The sequence below is a fragment of the Labrus mixtus genome, chromosome 17 (assembly GCF_963584025.1).
Source record: "Labrus mixtus chromosome 17, fLabMix1.1, whole genome shotgun sequence".
In the NCBI taxonomy this organism is placed as follows: domain Eukaryota; kingdom Metazoa; phylum Chordata; class Actinopteri; order Labriformes; family Labridae; genus Labrus; species Labrus mixtus.
This window is the reverse complement of record NC_083628.1, coordinates 13,288,357-13,309,285: the sequence shown is the minus strand read 5'-3', so window position 1 is coordinate 13,309,285 and position 20,929 is coordinate 13,288,357. Positions and strand designations below refer to the sequence as shown.

The following is a 20,929-nucleotide window of genomic DNA, read 5'->3' as shown; positions in this document are numbered from 1 at the left end:
ACAAGTGCCAAAACCTTCCAGCAAAGATTGACTGAATGCATGAATGTGATAGAATCAGGTGTTACTTTATTTTATTATTTTTTCAGTTATTATTATAATTCTGTAAAAAAAAGAGTTTACTTTGATTATATTAGAAACAAGTTTATAACCTCTATTCAAAAAAAATATCATGTCCTCTAAGACATACAAGAATAAAGTAAATAAATTACTTCATAAAGAGATTTTAATTTATCTGAAAATTCACCTGTTGCAGAAGTAGTACAATACGTTTGACTACCTGTAGCCTATTAGGGAAAAAGTCAAGTGTTGTTACAGTGAAGTTATTTATGTCAAAAATTAATTTTCACAATGCAGGGCATGCCTTATCGTAAGAAAATATGAAGAGAATCTACAGAATACATAAAAGCCAGTGTACAAATGTTAAAGATTGAAATAAACAGGTAATGACAGATCTTTTTTTTTTTTAAACTAATTTTCTGTTCTCTAAACTGGACTTTTCTGAGCCCTTCAGTCATTTCTAAGGCTTTTGATGTTAAGATGAAATTGTATATTGGGTCTATTGTCATTCTTTCCACCATCCCATCCATACAGGTCTCCAACATCATCCACCACCCACCTCCCTCCCCTCTCTCCTGCTGGCAGCCCTTGATTACACTCGTCTCCTGGGGGAAGGTTTCAACTCCTCAGAGATAGTAACATCGAGGGCACTACTAGCTAGTCACTTCAGATCAGGGCGGGGGGAGGAAATGGCGACGGACATAAAGCTAAATATATAATTCCTCCCATGCCGGTAATCACGATGTCCAGACGATTTGAAATGACAGTTTAACCACTTTAGACTGAGGAACGCTTTGTTCACATTTGAGGAGCAGGAGGTGTGCGGGAGCCTTCTAGTGGGTCCCCAAAGGGGCCCGCGTGGTCTTCTCTCTAAACGTACGTGGGGGGGAGCACACGTTCCATTGAGTTATAATGGCTCGCAGACCAGACAGGAGCAATTCTGTGAATGACTGACGGAAGGAAACACTCTCGCCACCCGGTATTAGTTTACCTGATTATTAGGAAATCCAGCTTCCACCTAAAAATGGCCGCCCATTTCCCTGTTACAAGCGGTAAGAGCACCCACCTGGACTAGGCCTAAACGTGGTCTGCATTACACCAGCTACAACAACGTCTGCATGCCGCACAGCTCCGCCAATTACATCTATAAATATTAATAGGCTAATCTGCACATATTCTTCTCCTGCATCCATGTGAGGGTCAGAGATACTCCTATGAGCATCAAATCCATTTAAATCTTTAGTTCAATTTGCATATGCAGAGATTTTTTTTCCATCTCAGGCTCTCTCAGTGTCGTTTCTCCCCATCATCAAATCGCAAGAGGAGAGGGCATTTGGTATTCACACTTTGATTGGATCCTTGATGAGATCTTCAGGATGGCTTCTCTCACACTGACGCTCTTAACACTCCAGAGGTGATGAGAAGAGAGAGAGAGGGAGGGAGAGAGGGAGGGATAGAGAGAGAGAGAGAGAGAGCGAGAGAGAGGAGGGAATAAGAGGTGTGTGTCTGAGGGAAGGATCTATCCAGTTGACGCTGAAGTGGTCAGCTCTGTCGTTGCTCGGCTCTGTAGACTCCTCAGAGGTTCAGCCGCTGCGGGGGTACCGCACATCAAAGTTCAACGTGTAATCGAACACAGAGTGCCATCAAATAGACATCCTTTTTCCAATTTCAAACACAAAGAGGCTTTGCAATATTTTGTTGGGTCTTTTTTTTTTTGTTGCAAACTAGCATTAGACCATAGTAAAGATCCCTCTCTCTCTTAAAGATATGAATAATGCAATAAAGACATCTGCATTAAAGTAGGACATTGAGACGTAGAATAAGAAAAGCTGAGAGGGGATGGAGAGAGTGAAATGAGCAACACTCCAGGGCTTTTGATTCTTTCTCTTCCATGTCTGTGTCATCTCAAAAAGGAATACAATTGGACTGGATAAGGAAACTTTACAGTACCCTAAAGAAAAATCCTTAATCCAATTTTTGAAACAGAAAATTAAAATTTGAAATCTATTTTTCTTTTTTTTTTTTTACTTTAAAATGATCAATTGAGCTCAAATGCAAGCCAAAATGGAAGTAAAAAAATAAAACTACAGTTCCCAGAGTCTCCACTTGAGCCTGCTTCAAAAACCAAGGAATCCCCAATACAGCGCATATTAAAATTCCAAATTACAGCAGATATAAACATGTTTACAGCTTGGTACAAAAACCAACAACCTGTCTCTACACCTAATTTCTTTATTGATAAAAGCTGTACATGTTGATATATACATTTAATATATATATCATCTAATATAATATATCATGTTTGGATTATATTAAGACTTAATAAGAGTTATATAATGAGTTGATTTAACAGACAGGTGGGGGCTTCACTTTAGTTCAATCTGGTTCAACTCTCTAAACTGTTGGCTCTATTTGTGTTGTTTTCATTGTTTGAAACATTACAGCTAGATGATGAGCTTTAGATGAGTAGGATAGGTGTGTTTCAGAAACCATGTTAATGTTTTTAACCCTTAACCCGCTTCTGATAAGCAGGAAGTTTACTAGAGTCAGGCCTTCAGACACCAATGAGTGACCTCACTGATGTTTCATAGAGTCTATGCTTATAACTCACTACATACGAGCCCATAAAATCAGTACTTCATGGTGTGTTGGACATTTTATTGTGCTGTTGGTATGTTAAGTTTGAAATGCAATACCCTTCATCGTGGACAGTGTACATGGAAAGCAGTGCACAAAGGATGGTGACTTGGCCAGCACTTAATACCATAATGCTTTGTACTGGAAAAAAAAAAGAGGTAATGTAGTAATCAACTGTACATTAATTACCCTGATAGTTTCTTCAAATATCTTTCATTATGCCAATGAGCTTATGAGCAATATAATCCTCTATATAGAACTTCCTTAATAGAGAAGAGGAGGGGGGGGGGGGGCATTATGGAATACTTTCAGACACAACCTAGGTGTGGAAAACTTTGATTTTATTTGCTGTTCTGGCTTCACTGAGTCAGTGATCCTCATGTTACATGAGCTACTGTTACAGTACAATTTCAGATTGGACTAATATCCTGTGAATGTGACCTTGACCAGCTCATTACAAAGAGTGAAATTTAAGTTGTGAAAAGTCTTCATTCAACTCGTGTTTATCATCTGCGTCATGCGAGTATGAGGCAATGATGCTTTTGAGTAAAAAATACAACTTAGTTGTGAGGTTACGACTGTATGTTCCAGACCGGTTATCCTTCTGTGAAAGGACAGGGAATGAATAAAAGTCAAGACTATCATCTGAAACGCTTACTGAACCAATGCATAGTTGTATATTTATGTGAGGAACAGCCAAAAGACACAACAGAACTTACACAAAGAGAAACCTCTGTTTCACACACACACACACACACACACACACACACACACACACACACACACACACACACACACACACACACACACACACACACACACACACACACACACACACACACACACACACACACACACACACACACACACACACACACACACACACACACACACACACACACACACACACACACACACACACACACACACACACACACACACACACACACACACACACACACACACACACACACACACACACACACACACACACACACACACACACACACACACACACACACACACACACACACACACACACACACACACACACACACACACACACACACACACACACACACACACACACACACACACACACACACACACACACACACACACACACACACACACACACACACACACACACACACACACACACACACACACACACACACACGGCGTTGCTAGTAGTAGTAAACATTCAAAAGGAACAGGGGTAATTCACTTGATAAATGTCAACCGAAATGAAGCTATCAGCTGAAAGCAATTTCCTCGTGCTCGCCTGTGTTCTGCGCCAGGGACTGGGGAGATTTTCACCCCTCCATCGATCATGAAGCCTCTGTTTTAGGCCAAGGTACACAATGCCCTCAAATTGCTGACATATGGACCTCGAATCACCACAAAAACCTGCCATTTCCACCCGGCCCCTCCTCTGTCCTGACCCAGCCACTCCTCTGCTAAACTCTTGTTTATCCAATGGCTCCGCTCTGTTTGGGCCATTACAGCAAACAGAGGGCCAAGGCAAATGTAATAAAGCCACAATCTGCAGTGTGGAACTACCAGCTAACACCAAAGATAACAAAAACACTTCTGAATCTGCAGCGTCACTGTTCCTCGATTCATTTCCTTAATGTTGAAGCAGTCGGGACAGCATTTTTTTTCGTAAACATAATTAGAAGTTTTCAAAGTCGCAAAAGTGCTGCAATCATCAAATGACCGGGTGACTAAAAGACCAAGTGTGTGGGCAAAAAAGTTTCAAAATTAAACCCGTCTGCAGTGTGGGCTGCCTGCGACCAGTAGCAGAGGAAGCAAAAACAACTCATGACAAAGATGAAGACAGTGACCACATAATGGTACGGGAAGCCTCTCGCTGGTGTAAACAACAGATAGATGAAGGCAGAGTCGTGTGTGTGTGTGTATGTGTGTGTGTTTGTGTGTAGCTGGATAGGTTCCCTATTGAAACACTTCTCATATTGATGCACTTTGAGTAACTTGTTTTACTAATTCTGAGGGGGACTTTAAAGTGCAGCTATTTAAAGACAAAGAGGGCCAAGAGTACAACATTTAAAAGCCTCTTTTCCTGATGGACAATTGAAGCAGGGGCCTAGAGGTCCATACACAGGAAAAGTCCATTATCACTCCAAGTAATGGAGAAGGGGGAGGGGGGGGGGGGGGGGGGGGGTCTGACTTCAAACTCAAAGTGGAGAAAAAGAAAAGAAAACAAAAGAGAGAAAGATGACGCACATGGTACAAAGCATTTCTTCTTCAATGGAGTCCATCAATAATGCTGCTCACAGACATCAGAAGTTAAAGGTCTTTTTTTTCCTCTTAAGTGCATTATTTGAACAGATTTTGCACCAATGTGAAACAAATGTTTGGCAACACGCTAATCACATCCTACAACTCTGGAACACGCTCTCTTTTGCGCTCTTGCCACCGAGACAAACCCGCAGCCAGTTTACACACAGACGGGTGCGCTTGTTTTATGTAAACAGACAGCCCTTGTGGCAGGAGGTTTGATTAGGAGGAGGCCCGCAAATCCCATTAAAAGTTCATTTGTTGCTCATTGGTTGTTTGTTTGAAGACAGGAAGAGTAGGGCTGAGTTGAAGAGAAGAGCTGGCTGTCAGTTTGTTGTTGTTAGTGTTGTTTCCGTAGCCCATTTCTGTTTATGTGCTGATGGTTAAACACAGACATCTAGCAGCAGGAAAAAGGAGACCTTCACCAGTCATGTGACCAGAAACCAGTAGAGCCAAAATGTTCACAACTGGACAGAGTCTTGCTGCTTTGTGGGAAGCTTTCAAACTGAACCTGATTAAAAAAAAAACACCGTCTATTGTTTTCACAGTATATCACTTTATGTCTATCTTATGACACCGTATTGAAAATGAAACCTGTGCATTTCTTTTCATCCTCACAATCAGCCTAACAGCTCTTTGGTCTTGGCTGCGACCTGTTTGTCGATGTCAGCTGCAATGTTGTCCGACATCTGCTGAATCTGTGGAGAGGGAGAGAGAAAAAATGTTTGAATATACATTTAGGGCTTATTTTGTTCCTCCCTCTTTTGTATCAAGCAAAGAAAGACATCATGTAGCTGCTGTGCTCCAACCAAGCAGCCACCTCTGGCAGTTTTGACAACAGAAATGAACATGTTTACAGCCAGGTATAAAAAACAAAATGATTAGTCTCATTAGTTATTGTCATCATGGGCAAACACTGTACAAGGTTTTTTTTTTCCTCCGTTTTGATTTTATGTACGATACGTGTTATTCATAGTTAGGCGCGTAGCTGACATGATTGACAGGTCGGCACGATGTAACGGTTTGCCATAGGGCTTAAAACCCGCCTCAGCTCCAGCCTGTCGTTGGGTTGACTGAACTTTAGGTTGAGACAGCATTTCCAGCATGGCGGCTGCGGCCGATGAGCCTCCGGAGCCCCCTGCCGTAACAGATGGGTGACGTCACTCAGGCTTCGTCCATTAATATTTACAGTCTATGGTTCCAACACATGACCGGACTGATGGTGATTTCCCACTTTGGTGCAAATGTGCCACGTTTATTGTATAAACGTGGCACATTTGTATTCAGTCTGGCTGACCTCTAATCAATCTGTCTAATATTAGTGTCTCCTTTAAGTCCTGTCCATGTTTTAACTCCTTGTGTAATCTGTTGTTTGTACGTCAACTTGTCTTTGTTTGTTTCTCATGTGTACGGGCTGCTCCACACCAATTTTCCCCCCAAGAGGGATTAATAAAGTTGTTTGAATTGAATTGAATACCTTAGGATAGTGGTTCCCAAATTGGGGTCGGGACCCCCTGGGGGGTCGTAAGACACTGAGAGAGGGGTCACAAGATGCCTTGACCAAATAAAACTTAGTCGTTAGTGAAGATTTGTGCTGAAATATAAGGGATATGTAAAAATGAAAGTTTGCAAATAACTGCAACAATGTAGGTGTCCTTTGAGGCTATGAATAAAAACACAGATATCACCTGTGTGTCTTGTCCGCTCAGTCCTACATTTTATGCATGGAGATTACTTGAGTTCTACTTCTAGAACTTTATTAAAATTAATTACTAAAATAGGGACAGTGGGGATCCCTGGTCTCTAGTTGTTTTGGGGTCCCAAGCTGAAATGTTTGGGAACCTCTGCCTTAGGAAATTGTGTGCAGTTGTTTCAGTAGTTTTAGTACAAAGACAGCAATCATAAGTAAGCTCCATTAGGAGGTTTCTGACACTCACTGGGTACGTCTGTCTCTATATGGAAGAGCAGAGTTGTCCCTTTTCTTAGCTCCTTCTCCTACCTGTTTTTCTACGAGTCGTATTGTGTCCTCTGAGTGTCCTTCCTTCGCTCTTTTTGCCTGTGTGACAGCGTTCGTTCTCACTTTCCTCAGCGAGTCTTTAGCCTTGTTGCTCAACTGCTTTGCCAGCTTGGTGAGGTTTTCTCTGTGTTCACGTGTAACTCTGCAGGAAAAGACAGACGGAGATAGATCACACAAGAGAGAAAACAACTAAGATTGAAAGATGCCTATACTGTAGGTTAGAAGCTTCTCTTAAACCAGGGTAATAAATAATATCAAGAGACGATCTCGTACAGTACATGACACCAGACTTCTAGGAAATAATGTAATCCAAGATACACTGTCCATATACCTTCAATCTGCTCGAGCAGAGTTTGAAAGAAAGGCTGTGTTTTGAGCGTTTTACACTGAAACATGTGACTTTACAGACACAAAATGTTTTTTTAAACTTGTCCTCACTTGTGCAAATGAGACTGTGAAGAGCTCGTAGGCCTGGAGTCTAATCATTTTAGCGACAGTCATCTAGCAACAATCACTTCCTCAAGGTGTGAGAGCAGAGCTGAAAGATCCGTCATCTGAAAAACTTTGCATTCACTTTGCATTTGTTAATCACTAAGAAAAATCCTTCTTCCCATTTCACTCTTCCTTTTTTTGTCCTTAATTGGCCTCTTTTCCGTTGTTTTTTGCCTCAGGGACTATTTGCAAACAATCCAAGTGCAGCGTCTATTTACCACAAACAATATGGCCTAATTACTGATTCCAAGGCCAATCAAGGAGAGCCTTCTCTTTGGAAATGCAAATGGAGCCTCGGAGCGTGCCGAGACTGATTGCGGGGGGAAAGCAGTCTGACTCTTGTCTCCCTCCTCTGCCAGACTAACACCTGCTGCTCCACTGCGCGCGCGCACACACACACGCACACACGCACGCACGTAAACACAGGCAGACTTTCATGCATTTACACCGTGCTTAACTGAGTGAGTGATGGTTAGTTTTGTGTGTTGTTTGAGTTGGCAGAGATAAAGAGAGAGAAAGTGAGTGAGAGAGGTAAAGAAATAAAAAAGAGAGAGAGAGAGAGAGGGAGTGACCCGACTCTCACATCATCACGTTGAGTGTTTCTATACAGCTACAAATAAATGTCCATAAATCTGTCAGTAACAACTCAGACGTGTGGATTTATCAAGGGGGAGAAATCCAAAACCACTAATGAGGCTAACTAAGGTTAAGTCTTTTATTGAACTAAATGTATTTACAATCTCATTCTTTTTTTTTATCTTTTTAACTCATAAAACTAAATACCAACTCTCTCTTATTGTTTAAAAGTGGTCATACATAAACCCATTGATTCAACTAATAAAGAAATAAATACTTATGTAAACATTAAAGCAGTATTAATGGAAAATAAATAAATCAGCGATGGCAATAAAAGCGCTTAAAGCAGGTAAAACTTTTCTGCGCTGGAGGCTATTTGTGTATGTGAATATGTGTGTGTGTGTGTGTGTGTGTGTGTGTGTGTGTGTGTGTGTGTGTGTGTGTGTGTGTGTGTGTGTGTGTGTGTGTGTGTGTGTGTGTGTGTGTGTGTGTGTGTGTGTGTGTAGGGGGGAGGGTGTCAGAAAGATACTCACTTGGGAACTGGTACCTTGATGATGGTCCCGTCCACCTCAGGGTTAAGGTTCATGCTACTCTCTCTGAGGGCGCGGGTGGCAGCCACTGTGGCCTGGGGGCACACACAAACACACACACACACACAATGTTACAAACACACACACACACACACACACACACACACACACACACACAATGTTACAAACACACGAGAAAAGCTGCGCTACAACTACAGGTAGTGGCAAAGCTCCAGCTGGCAATCATTACGGTGTTGTAGTGTGTATCTAGTGTGTGCGTGTGTTTGGGTGGGGAGTGTGTGTGTGTGTGTGAGGAAGCCCGTGCAGTGTGGAAATGCCCCGGGCCACTGTCAGTGCGTGGTCCTGTGGGAGAGGACTGAGAGGTTGCAGGGCAGGGCGTCGACCCATGGTGACCTCACAGGAGAGTCTGCTTGTGTGTGATGCATGGATACACACACACACACACACACACACACACACACACACACAAATACACACACTTACAAGTGCAATAGTTTGCACAAGTTCCATTCTTTAAAGCGGGTTTTTGCTCTTTGTTAATTACAGAGCAGCTTCATTATGTGGTGTGACTGAAGTGAACATTACAAATAACTACACTGTTCTTAACACAATGTTCTCGATAGTCTCATAAAATAAAGACTAGCAATGAAAACACCTGCAGAAAACACTCTCAGCTGTTGTCTTATTGAGAGAGTTGGAAAATAACAACAACACCAGCTGTCGCCTTTTTTACAGGGATGAAGAGAATCAGAGGGAAATCAAAATAAGAGCATTGTGTGTTTTGTGAGGCAACAAGCGATCGAGCGTCAGTTATGGACAAACGACTGGAGAGGCAGCTGTGCATGTCAACTCCAGACTTTATCTCGAAACAACATGAGGCATGATCAGATAAAGATTGTGTCAGTCACACAACATCTCTGTGAGATCAAAGTAGTGACAGAGGCTTCTTTTGAAATAAGTCTACTCTGTTTATTTGTATTTGTTTGCAGGCTGGTAGGAAAATATGCTTGCAAGTGACTCACAGGGGGTTAAAACAGTGTTTAGATATCATGTGAAAGACTAAAAACTTCACACAATCTAGCACATAACACATTACAACGCGGGAGTTTTAAAGTGCACACAGAAAACGGGGAATTTTTTACAAACCAAAATAAAGTCACACTCCTAAAAACCAATTCTGCAACCACATGACAATTCCCTCAGCTGAGGTTCTCAAAGTCTGCTAATGTGCATGTGAGGAAAAAAAGAAAAAAAAAAAAAAGAAAAGAGCATTACATTTTTTTTGACCCCTTTCTACCCTACTCCTCTTTCCTGACAGCTCCTTCTGGGCCTTTTTCCCACTGGGGGAATGAATATGGCAGCGAGATTAAAGGAATTTATTTGTGCGCATTAGATTAATTCATGAGGTTTCCTTTCTTTTCCTTTCTTAAAAGTCATCCGGTGCACAGGCCCTCTGGTTTCTCCCTTTGAGTGTTGGGTGATAGATTCAGCAAATACCTATGTTTGATTGTTCTCAGCATCAAATTCATCACTATTTCCCCCCCATCTCTCCCTCTCTCTCTCTCTCTCTGACCATCCGGTGGTTAAGGAAAAACAAAGCCGATTTTTTCTTTTCTGTGGAGGCAGCGCGGGATCTGGTTAATATGTCTGAGAGGAAGAGAAATTACACCAAAGTTTCACATCAAACGCTTGACGGCTCGGTTCAAAGAAAAGAGGAATGCGTGTGTGTGTGTTACGTGTGAGTGAAGAAAACACTTGTGGTGGGATGCTTTAACTTGCACATACACACACGCATCCTAAAACACACTTTAAATTGCCTCCTGATCTAAGCATGCTGCTAGCTGTTGTTGGTTCCACTGTTTCTTCCCAGGCTGCTCTTAATGAATGAATGGAAAACAATGGCAGAGCCTCTAGAGTGCCTGGTAATGGATAGGCATCATTATAAGCCTATTAGCTCTGGGTACTGACGCCTCACCTCTGTGTGGGACATTGGTAACTTAGGGCACAGGATAGCGTGTGTGTGTGTGTGTGTGTGAGAGTGTCTGTCAGAGTGTGTGTGGTCCGTTGTCGGAGTTTCTGGGAAGGAAATAGAGTCAGTGAAAGATGATTCAGGTGGAGAAGTGAAATTCAAGATCTGAGATGCTGATAAATATGTACATTTGCATGTTGTTTTGGAGATATTAGCACAAAGGGGAACAAAGACGTGGAACCAAAATGTCCCAGGTTCAAAAACGGTGAGCGGTAGGAAAACAGGAGGTGGTGGAGCATAGTTGTAAAAACGTTTTTTGTTCGATTGTGGTGACGGACAGGTGTTTTATTCTTAAAGAAAACACTCCTTTTGAATGTCACCCGTGCTTAGAGTCCACAGCAAAAATTATTGGGCAATTTTTGGAAAGACTGCCAAAAAGTGACGCACAGGTGTTTCTTGGTCCCCTGAGGATGAATCATTTGACTTGTCTTATGTATGGGTGGGACAAAACATTGATACGGCTGTAAACCGTTGTCCTGACTCGTGTGATACAATTATCGAATTGCTGGTACAAAAAAAAAAAAAAAAATCGACTTTCGAATTTCAGAGAATAATAAGGAACTTTAAACAGATTTCCCTGCCACTTTCACTCATCGCAGCACGACTTGAACGAGGGTAACGTGAACAGAACAAAGAACAATTTTCATAGCGGATAAAGAAGAAAACAGCCATGATAATATCAGACAGCGGTGAAAGAAAGTTGAAGGCTGAGGTGATAAGAGGTGAACATGAGAGTGAATATATACATTAGTCCTGCATATTATCTTTTTAAGGGCTGTTTATATTCTTCAGTTAATCACATATCGTGATTTATAAACATATGGTTGTCTAGCAATTTATCAATTATCGCTGTATCTTGATGTAAGCGTTACTGTGGGCCGTGAGGCCAGAACTTTTATCCTCAGAACTTGAAATACTCCATTTGATTAAGGCGGGTCAGCTGGGCAGTACGTGAAGGAGGAGTAGTCTTCCTTATTTGGTGACTTCTTTTGTGTTAGTAGCACTACAGCATTCCTAAGTAAGGACCTTTCCACAATACAAACAACAGTGGAAAACAAGAGGTAAAGAGCAGCAACACTCCACTCAACACCAGTAGTGATGTCATCAATCTGCCCACCTCATAGTGGTGAACAGTTCCTGTTGCATTCACTCATTGGTTCTCTTCAACTTCTTGTGCATGTGTGACAGAGGCTCTAGTCACTACTCAATCTGCAGCTTGTGTTCAATATAATCAAGCAAATGATAGCAAATACAAATCTATACTAATATACTGAAGTGCTCAAACATTATACCTACTTAACCTCAGCATGTTAGCATTGTTATTGTGAGCAAGTTAAATACAGACATTAATCTTTAGGCTGGAGCACTACACCTAACTTTGATCTAAACTGGATGAACCACTTTTAAAAAAATAAGTAAACTAATGTCAAAATTCTGAATTAAAACGTAACCTTCATTATCATTAGCAGATCTCTATATGTCTGCATCCCTTGTTATGTGGCATCATTCCTTAGGCCTTTCTCTGCAGTTATTTCAGCTGTCAGGTGGGACATCATGTGATTCCTCGTCTTGTTGTCTATGATTTCTCACTGTGATTTCTTATTTAAGTTTAGCATGTTTCTGTTACACTTCTACATTAACATGCATGCAAAGTAATACATGTATGCTCATGGGGTGGTATTTATCCTCCTAACCATTTAATAATTGTTTAGTACTCTCGTCTCGTTTTTTGACAATCACAGACACAAACAACAACAACAACAACAAAAGATTTAAACTTTGCTTACAATTGTACCTAAAGAGAATTGTAAGGGAGAGACATGCAAAAAATAATATTTAGCAGCCTATCTGCTTCAAGGTAAACAAGACCAAAGAATACCACACCATCAGACAAGACTGTCTGCAGGTATAGGACTTTATATCATCCTGTTTAATGCTAAAAGAAAAAGCACATTTAAGTTTTCCAGACCACCTGAGAGTCCAACCACTAATAAAATGGGTTCCCCCCATGGACACAATTTCTTTCTGCAGCTCTGATTAGTACAACGTTGTATTATCTAAGAGGGAGTTCAGGGAATGAAAAAGGAGAGAAAAAAAAAGAAAAGAAAAATAATCCATTCCTTCCTAACCTGGGGGTAAAATGAGGTAATTTCCTTTTCTGTGACAGCTCACACACGGACATAACCACATCTCAGAGTGTGCACACATAGAGTTCATGTTACTATCTTCCAGCCCAGAACAAAGGGCTCAGCGAGTGATCAATCAATTAGCATCTGAGAGAGGGCGGCTCAGGTTTCATTTTCACAGAGACCTGGTCTTGGTGTTCTGGTCTGGATCACTCGACTTTCTACGAGGACCGTCCATCTGTGTATTATTTTTATAGAGCTTTCAGTTACTGTGTGTTTGTATGAATTAGACAAACAGACATCGGAAGAATCTGTATGTGTGTGTTCTTTTTGCTTTAGCGTGTGTGTATATGTGTGTGTGTGTGTGTGTGTGTGTGTGTGTGTGTGTGTGTGTGTGTGTGTGTGTGTGTGTGTGTGTGTGTGTGTGTGTGTGTGTGTGTGTGTGTGTGTGTGTGTGTGTGTGTGTGTGTGTGTGTGTGTGTGTGTGTGTGTGCGAGTGTGTGTGTGCGAGTGTGTGTGTGCGACTTACCTCTGGGAAGCTGCTCATGTTGACCATAATGACCTGAGGTGATTTCATAGAGATCTGACCCAGCTGGTTGAGAGGGAACTTCCCATCTTGAGTTGTCACCACAATGTGATCCAGAGCTCCTAAACAAACACAGATACATGTCATGGTTTCATTTCTTCATCATTCATATGTTCAAGCATATTTGATTTAAAGCAGCATGTGGCCATGTGCAGTGCACTCATACTGATTCTGTGCATGGTTACAACGGCACTTTTTGTTTGCGATACAGATTTTATTTCGCATTTGTATGCTGAAATAATGAATAACAGAATGCATTTTGTGGATATCGGATTTTATTTGTTATAAATTCAAGTTAAATGTTTTATTTATAGGTATCATTTTAACTTTTTCTCATTTTAACGTCTAAAATTCTAAAGATATCATCTCATAGCCACTGTTTTTGACATTTTATAACTAGTTTGAAGTTCTGTCTGGAATCTTTACTCGGAAATACCTTAAACCCAAATACGTTTTTTTTTTTAAATTTGACATACTTTATTAATCCCTGAGGGAAATTCTGATTTACACTTTGCTATTTAGAGACATGCTTCTCACACATATAAACACATGAACAAAATAAACACATGAACAAACAGGACTCCATGTATTAATGGAGAGACGTCAGAGTGAGGCTGCTACAAGCTGCTACGCAGGGACAGCCAGAGACGTTTGGGGTTCGGTGCCTTGCTCAAGGGCACGTCGGCAGTACTCAGAAAGATACCTGGCACCTCTCCAGCTGCCAGACCAATTTCCATATTTTTGGTCTGCAAAGAGACTTGAACCGGCGACCCACCGGTTCCAAACCCAAGTCCCTAAGCTACTGTTGGCCAAAGTGTCAAATGTTTGTTTTTAAAAAAAAAAAAGGTGAATGTCAGAATATTGGTATAGAATGTGGGAACAATAACTTATTGTTTGGCGACACTGTTTCAACATAGACTTAATTTAAAGGGAAACAAACACAGTCAATTTCCCAGATGGACTGATTAACAAATAAAATGACGGATAGATGTGCAGCAGAAGTGACAAATTGTATGAGTAAGTTAAAAAAAAAAAAAGAAACCCATTGTTAAGAATTTCCATGATCTCTTTCCTCTCTCCGCTGTCAACACTTAGAGAAACAAAGGTAATATGCCAACATGAGTGGACTTCTGTCCCCCCACTTTTCTCTCTCTCCATCCCCCCCCCCCCCACCCTCTCCTCCATCTGGCTAACCTCAGACGCAGTTGTTTCCTTCTTCCCTACCTCTGCCTTACATCACCCACTCCCTGCTCACCCACAGGGGGGCTGTGCTGATGGTGCGTGTGGGGTTGAAGGGAAGGTGAGCCAATGGTGTAATTTTCCCTATGCGATCAATTTGTCAAATGATTTCAATGGCCGAAGAACCAGGTCCACCAGAAACAATGTTGAAAATAACACTGAGGAGGGATCTCATTCATATCACACAAATATACACTATAATTATTCATCAATCGTATCATCTAAAAACGAGTTGTTTTTCAATATAAGTCAAGAACATTAAATAAGCCATATCATCTGCAGATCTAAAATAATGTAGTCTAATCAATGCAGAGTTATTGTCATCTGTATCCACCAGACTCAGATAAGTGAAAAACATAATCAATTCTATTGCTGTGTGTTTATGACATTTTTACCACTTTGGATACAAACACTTTGAGAAACAGTTGCCATGATCAGCAGAAATGTGGGTAAATGTGTTTGGTTAGCTTTATCATCACACTGAATCATCAGTGTGTCATCGTTGGTGGTTGGTCCAGTCTGTCCACATACTGTACGGTAAAAGCTGACCAGTTTAAGCTGGAAATATGACAGACCCCGTTGACTTTTGGTGGCTACTGTGCAGTTGTTTGATGTGCATCAGAGCTTGAATATGTTTAACAAAACAAAAACAACCTTGACATTTCAACACTTTTAAACTGATGCGTTGATTTTTTTTAAACACATATGGTTACTAATGTGCACATTCAGCATTCAAAGAGCGACCACCTGGTAAATCTAAGTCTATCATTTACTCTGTTTTTGTCTCCAGCTTTACCTGAGGCATATATGTTACTTCTCTACTATGGTCACCATGTTTGTTGACTCTGCTTTGTCTGTCTGCAGTTTGGAGCTGGATAGGTTGCATACAGTTGGTCATTAATGATTTTGAAGTAAACAGCTGCCGGCTACTACTGCTGGAGCAGGACACCAAGAGCAGTCTGGCTGAGCCTAAACAAAAACCAAAACGTGCAGCTTGGTTGAAAAAAAAGTATTAATTATCTTTAAATGTGAAGATCTGGTTTGCTTTAGACAGATCCAGGTTAGCCGTTTCCTTCTTTCTTTCAGACTTAGGCTAAGCTAACAAGTTGCTGGCTGTAGCTTTAAAGTGAACAGAAAGACATGAGATTTATATCAGTGTTCTCATCTAAAGTTCAGCAAGAAAGCTAATAGCCTTATTTTCCAGAATGTGAAACTATTTGCTTTCATCTTCAACATGGAATTAGAGAATATTTTTAGGTCTTTCTTGGATTTTTTTTTCCAGTGCTTTGGTTGGTGTCCACCCGGTCTTAAAGTGTGATGGACAAAGATGTGATGTTGATAAAAATTAACCACATTTTTCTAGATCTTTGACTTTCTGCTCCACAGTTGGCGCACACAAACACACACAAATTGCAACGTACTACAGTCCATACAGCCATATCCACACATATGTACTCATAAGCTTAATGAGAGCCAGATGGGAGGTTTGTGGAACAAACACACACATACATTCGGACAACTGACGTAATTTCATTCCACCATCTCATCTCTCCTGTCAGCTCTAAGTCCCGCTGCCTCCCTGGATTACTGTGCAGCTGGACAGAAGAGAGGAGGATGGAGGGATGGAGGGAGAAAACAGGCAGATGACAGGACGGAGGGAAGGAGACAAAAACTGACCAAAGAAAAAGAAGGACATGAGAGCTGGAGGGAGGGAAGAACTCTTTTTCTCTTTTTCCCTGTGAACAAATGTTTCCCTGTAGGTCGATAAGAAATTTGAATATGAAAGCATGTGACAAACGCAGGCCAAAATATGAAGCTGGAATTAATTGGAAAAACAAAAGAGTAGTGTAAGTTATGGAGGAATACAAGGGAGGGTCCGTAGACAGAAAATGACTCAGACTGAGAAATGACTGAATGATGACTTGTGAAAAATAAAATGAAGATGAAGAATTAGTGGAAAAATCTAAAAGTAATAAAGATTGCGGGTATTTATAAGAAAGAACTTAAAAGTTTCAGACATGAAAAGTGTACATGCTGCAGATCAAATATCAGAGAAAGCACGCTTTTATCTGAGAGGGGGGGAAAAGCAGTTTGAAGTCTGATCCTATAGCGGCTGCCTCCTCCCTCAGGAGCTTCCATCACACACCCCCCCACCTCTGACTCCCCTGAGCACCGCTCCCATTTGTTAGGACCCGGAGGCAAAGTGTCATGACCTGGATGTAGTTGGGGAAACAGAGGTCAACCTGGGGTCAAGGTAAGGTCACACTCTGGCTCTCTCTAAGCCCTTAGGCACTTTATCAGGTAGCTGCACAGAGGAAAGTATCGACTTTTAACATCCCAAAATACGTACCAGTGATGTGCAAACATTTCTGAAATCAACCAGCCGGACCCACATGTAAGAATGTTAACTCTGTGCTAGAGCAAAGCTACAGCAAAGAAAACTGAAAACTGAGCTAAAAGCATTGGAAAATATCAGTTGACTCTGGGTAAGGCACAACAATCATTACTTTGTATTCATTTAAAAAAAAAAAACTCTCCTGTGAGGGGAAAGTATGACCCAACACATTTAAGCAAAGACAGAGGACATGGATGGATAATAATAATTATAAGGTTTATTTTGGGGCTTTTTATGCCTTAATTGTAGAGATAGGAGAATGAATAGAGATGGAAATCAGGGACAAGAGAGAGTGGGGAATGACATATAGGAAATGAGCCACATGTCAGATTTGAACCCGGGCTGCCCGCTTCAAGGACTGCAGCCTCTGTACATGGAGCGCACACCCTGACCACTTGGCTACTGGTGCCCCCACAATTTTTCTTTTGAACAGTTAATGAACACGTTTCAAATTTCCCTCTATAATCGATAGAAATTTGGATTAAGGTGTTCACATGTTGTTTTGTTTGGGCATTATAACTCATTATAATAAAAAAGAAGATCCATGTAAACCGTAGTTTACATGCTAGTATCACATCAGAGAACATCTGGCATTGTTAGATGGTTATTAGCTGTATGTTAACTTCTATCGTTTTTCGTCTTCTTTAAAGCGACTTATATAACAAATCTGAAGTTTTATGTTTTCATTCTTTGTAAACCTTTATTTTGAAACTGTTTTACTCTGAAGTAATATTTGTGTATTAAAGAGAGTCGTGTATGTAGACAGTCAGGCAGACAACATGAAAGCGAGTCCAAAAAGAAACAGATAAGTTCAATACCTGCCGAGGTCCTGATGCTGAGGTTGCGTGTGAAGTCATCTTTGAGCGCACTGAGAACGGCCGTCATGTCCTCCCTCACTTCATCAAGACTGATGATGTCTTCCACCAGAGCGGAATTAATATTCACCTTAGCCGCCTGGCCCTTTGCCTTGGCTTGGAAGAGGAAGAGAGGAAAGAGAGGAGGCTTGTATCTAAGACAAATAATATCTAATCATGTAGCTTATATTCATGCCAACAGAGCCGCACAGGATGTACTCATGTGAACTCCAGTTTTTTTTTTTTAATCTCCTCACTCACCTTTGGACTTCTTGGTGGCATAGAGTCGGGAGCATGCTGCAGGTGGGTAGCAGGGGGTGCCGGGGTTCAGAGGTAGTCTGCTAAACCTTGAAGGGGCGAGGAGGGGAGATCGGACCTGTCGTACCAGGGTCTGACACAGCAGTGGTCGCAGCAGGTTCAGCTGATTTAAAGCCATGTCTGTTGAGACAAAAGGGGGAAATGAGAGAGTTAATAGAAATATTGAGTTTCAAAGGATTTGATTCATTTTGGAGAAGGAATCACAAATTGCTCTCAGATCGGTTGAAAACCCAGTCAGTAAATTTTATGGAAATGAAGCAATAACTCATATCAGCCAGTAGGAGGTAGACCTACATCTTCTTCTAAGGTATTACAGCACCATCATATATTGTTTCCTTGACAACTTTTGTTGTTTATTTGCTGAAATGACAAATAAATTAAACTAAACCAGTCAGTTCCACCTTTTCTTTACATTGTCAATAACCCTTTTGTTTTGTGTACTAACATTTTAAAACCAGTGAAAGTGGCCCAACACAATTTCCTTGATGCCAAACCTGATGTCTCCAGATGTTTTGTTTTATCCAGAATACTAAAAAATGCAAAAATGTGTGCATTTTCCTCAAAAAACAACAACTACAGAGAAATAAGGGGGAATAAGAAGCCTTTCTAAATCAAATTACACATCCCTAGATCTAAATTCTCCAGGATACTTTATGTGCAGGTACATACAATACATAGGTTCTCTGTCTCATAGGATCAAAAGATGCAGACCAAAACAAACTCTTCAGTCAACCCACGCATCGTTTGGGAATTCCTGATGTCGAACCTTCCTTTCAAATACGTTACACAACAATATAAAAAGAAACCGCTCCCTCTCTATTGACACACTACCTCCCACCTCGCACAACTTCTCCCGAGTGTGAACTTTGTCAGTGAACCTAAGCTTACACACGCAAGCACAGACAAACTGTGAGATTTGGGAACCCACAGACACAAACACACACTGAAGCCTGCCTTTCACAGTCAGTGGCTGTGAACAGCTCTCAGTGTACTTAGGCATGACTGACATCCTCTGCTGTTACCTGTGAGGAGATACAAACCACAATGCTGGATTAAACACACTTTGGCATTAAAAAAAAACAACAGAAAAACTATCCAAAATGCATTTCTGCTTAAAATGTCTATATGTAGGCTATACATATTATGCCATGAAAAACACACATGTTTCAGTTTTTGTTTGCAAATGTGTCAGAATCCTCCCTAAAAATGCATCAAATTAATTGTAAAGTGGTAAATACACAGTGTAAAGTCCTCCTAAGTTTATTTACAGCCCAAAGATCACAGATACAACACTGATCCAAATGTACTCAACGGTTGCAACCGCAATGCAAAAATTCCACCCTTTCTTAATCCAACAACGGTTGTAACCAAAACCCAAACTTGTTCCAAAGGCAATATTTAGGCTACACGTTGCACCACCATGTACAACACAAACCCATAACATGCATCCGTGACTGGCAAGTTTCCTGACAAGCTGATACGATACAGCGCACTGTGGCAGAGCAGACACACTCAGATATGGGACGCTGACGGATCTCTTTAGAGAGGAAGTCGAGCAGAAAAAGTGAAGCACAGGTGTTCAGTGGGATACTGTAGCCTGACATCCTGTGGATCTCACACACTACAGCAGCTGTAGACACACCTCTTCTCCTTAAAGTGGCAGAAGATAGCTGGTGAGCCCTCGTGATCACGCCTCTGCACACTTATAAGTTTATCTGAAATAGTGCTGTATTATTTTCTGCTTAATGTTCTGCCTGGTTAAACAAAATGTTTTTGATTTTTACCTAGAAATGACTTTATATATCTACAAACCTCATTATTATTATTATGTTAAATTAATGCTAGAAAGTGGGGAACATATTTCTTCTCAACTTCCAACTCCCACTGTTCAAATTGCCATTTGTCGAATTATCAGTCAAAAAAAACCCCCAATGCTTCTAAAAATACGAAGCTATAAAACAGTTTAATGTCATATTTTAGAAGCTTAACCGAAACATGTTGATCTTGGCTTAATAATAAGATAAAATACATTTTGATTATCTGTTAATGTAATCTTTTAATAAGAGATCACGCCTTAATATTTAAGTAACACGATTAAACAAATAACAGTTATCTAAGTCTTGCTTGACTGACTTGATCCCAGAACAACAACAATAATAATAATAATAACATTCTTGTAATATGAAAGTTGTTTTCACCTCTGATGTTATTCATGTAAGGTTGATGTAACCTGAGTGTTGAAAACTTGACTCTAGACTAGAGATTGGACATTTGAGAGATGCTGCTGCAGTAATACTGTATTGTATGTACATACTATGTACAAAACATGTTTTAAATCTTAAAGACACATTGCATTTTGGTAAAGCTCTGTGAAGGTCGGTGTTATTGGAGCATACTTAAAGCACCAAAACAAAACGACCATGAACCGTAACTACGTAGTTGTCTAATATAACGCTGCAGCTGTTTCAGCACTAAGCGGTAAAAACAAAACACATAATGTCACATACAACCAACAAACACGGCATACTTACTGTCAGGGTTTGCAGTCCTTACAGAAGCATGTTAGCTTTTGGAGAAGCCACATTTGTCGTCATCAAAAAAGCGCCCAATCCAGTCACACGCTTGAAATGTTAAACAGGGTAATCCGAGTGAGCGGGGCTCCGGTTTAAAAGCGACGGAGCTGCACGGCCCGGAAATCCCCGAGAGATGCCGAACATTAAACCGAGCGCCTCCTTCCGCCTCCGTCCGCTG

The 20,929-nt window shown here is 40.9% G+C and overlaps 1 protein-coding gene across 1 annotated transcript; it reads right to left on the bottom strand.

Annotated features, from left to right (window-relative positions):
* Positions 1–4,945: 4,945 nt before the first annotated feature.
* Positions 4,946–20,830, bottom strand: mrrf (mitochondrial ribosome recycling factor). Its single transcript, XM_061060695.1, has 7 exons — positions 20,710–20,830; positions 18,122–18,298; positions 17,825–17,977; positions 13,316–13,434; positions 8,614–8,705; positions 6,995–7,154; positions 4,946–5,693 (listed from the first exon to the last, which is right to left on the bottom strand). The coding sequence occupies exons 2-7, from the start codon at positions 18,294–18,296 to the stop codon at positions 5,616–5,618; spliced, it is 777 nt and encodes a 258-aa protein (XP_060916678.1). The 5' UTR covers positions 18,297–18,298; positions 20,710–20,830; the 3' UTR covers positions 4,946–5,615.
* Positions 20,831–20,929: the final 99 nt, after the last annotated feature.

What these genes read in the sequence shown, in the direction of transcription:
- mrrf (XM_061060695.1), bottom strand. Translation starts at nt 18,296, where the DNA reads ATGGCTTTAAATCAGCTGAACCTGCTGCGACCACTGCTGTGTCAGACC. An exon ending in ACATGAGCAGCTTCCCAGAG is followed by an intron (nt 8,706 to 13,315) that starts GTAAGTCGCACA and finishes GTGTGCCCCCAG; the next exon opens with GCCACAGTGGCTGCCACCCG. An exon ending in TACGACTCGTAGAAAAACAG is followed by an intron (nt 5,694 to 6,994) that starts GTAGGAGAAGGA and finishes CCCTCTCCACAG; the next exon opens with ATTCAGCAGATGTCGGACAA.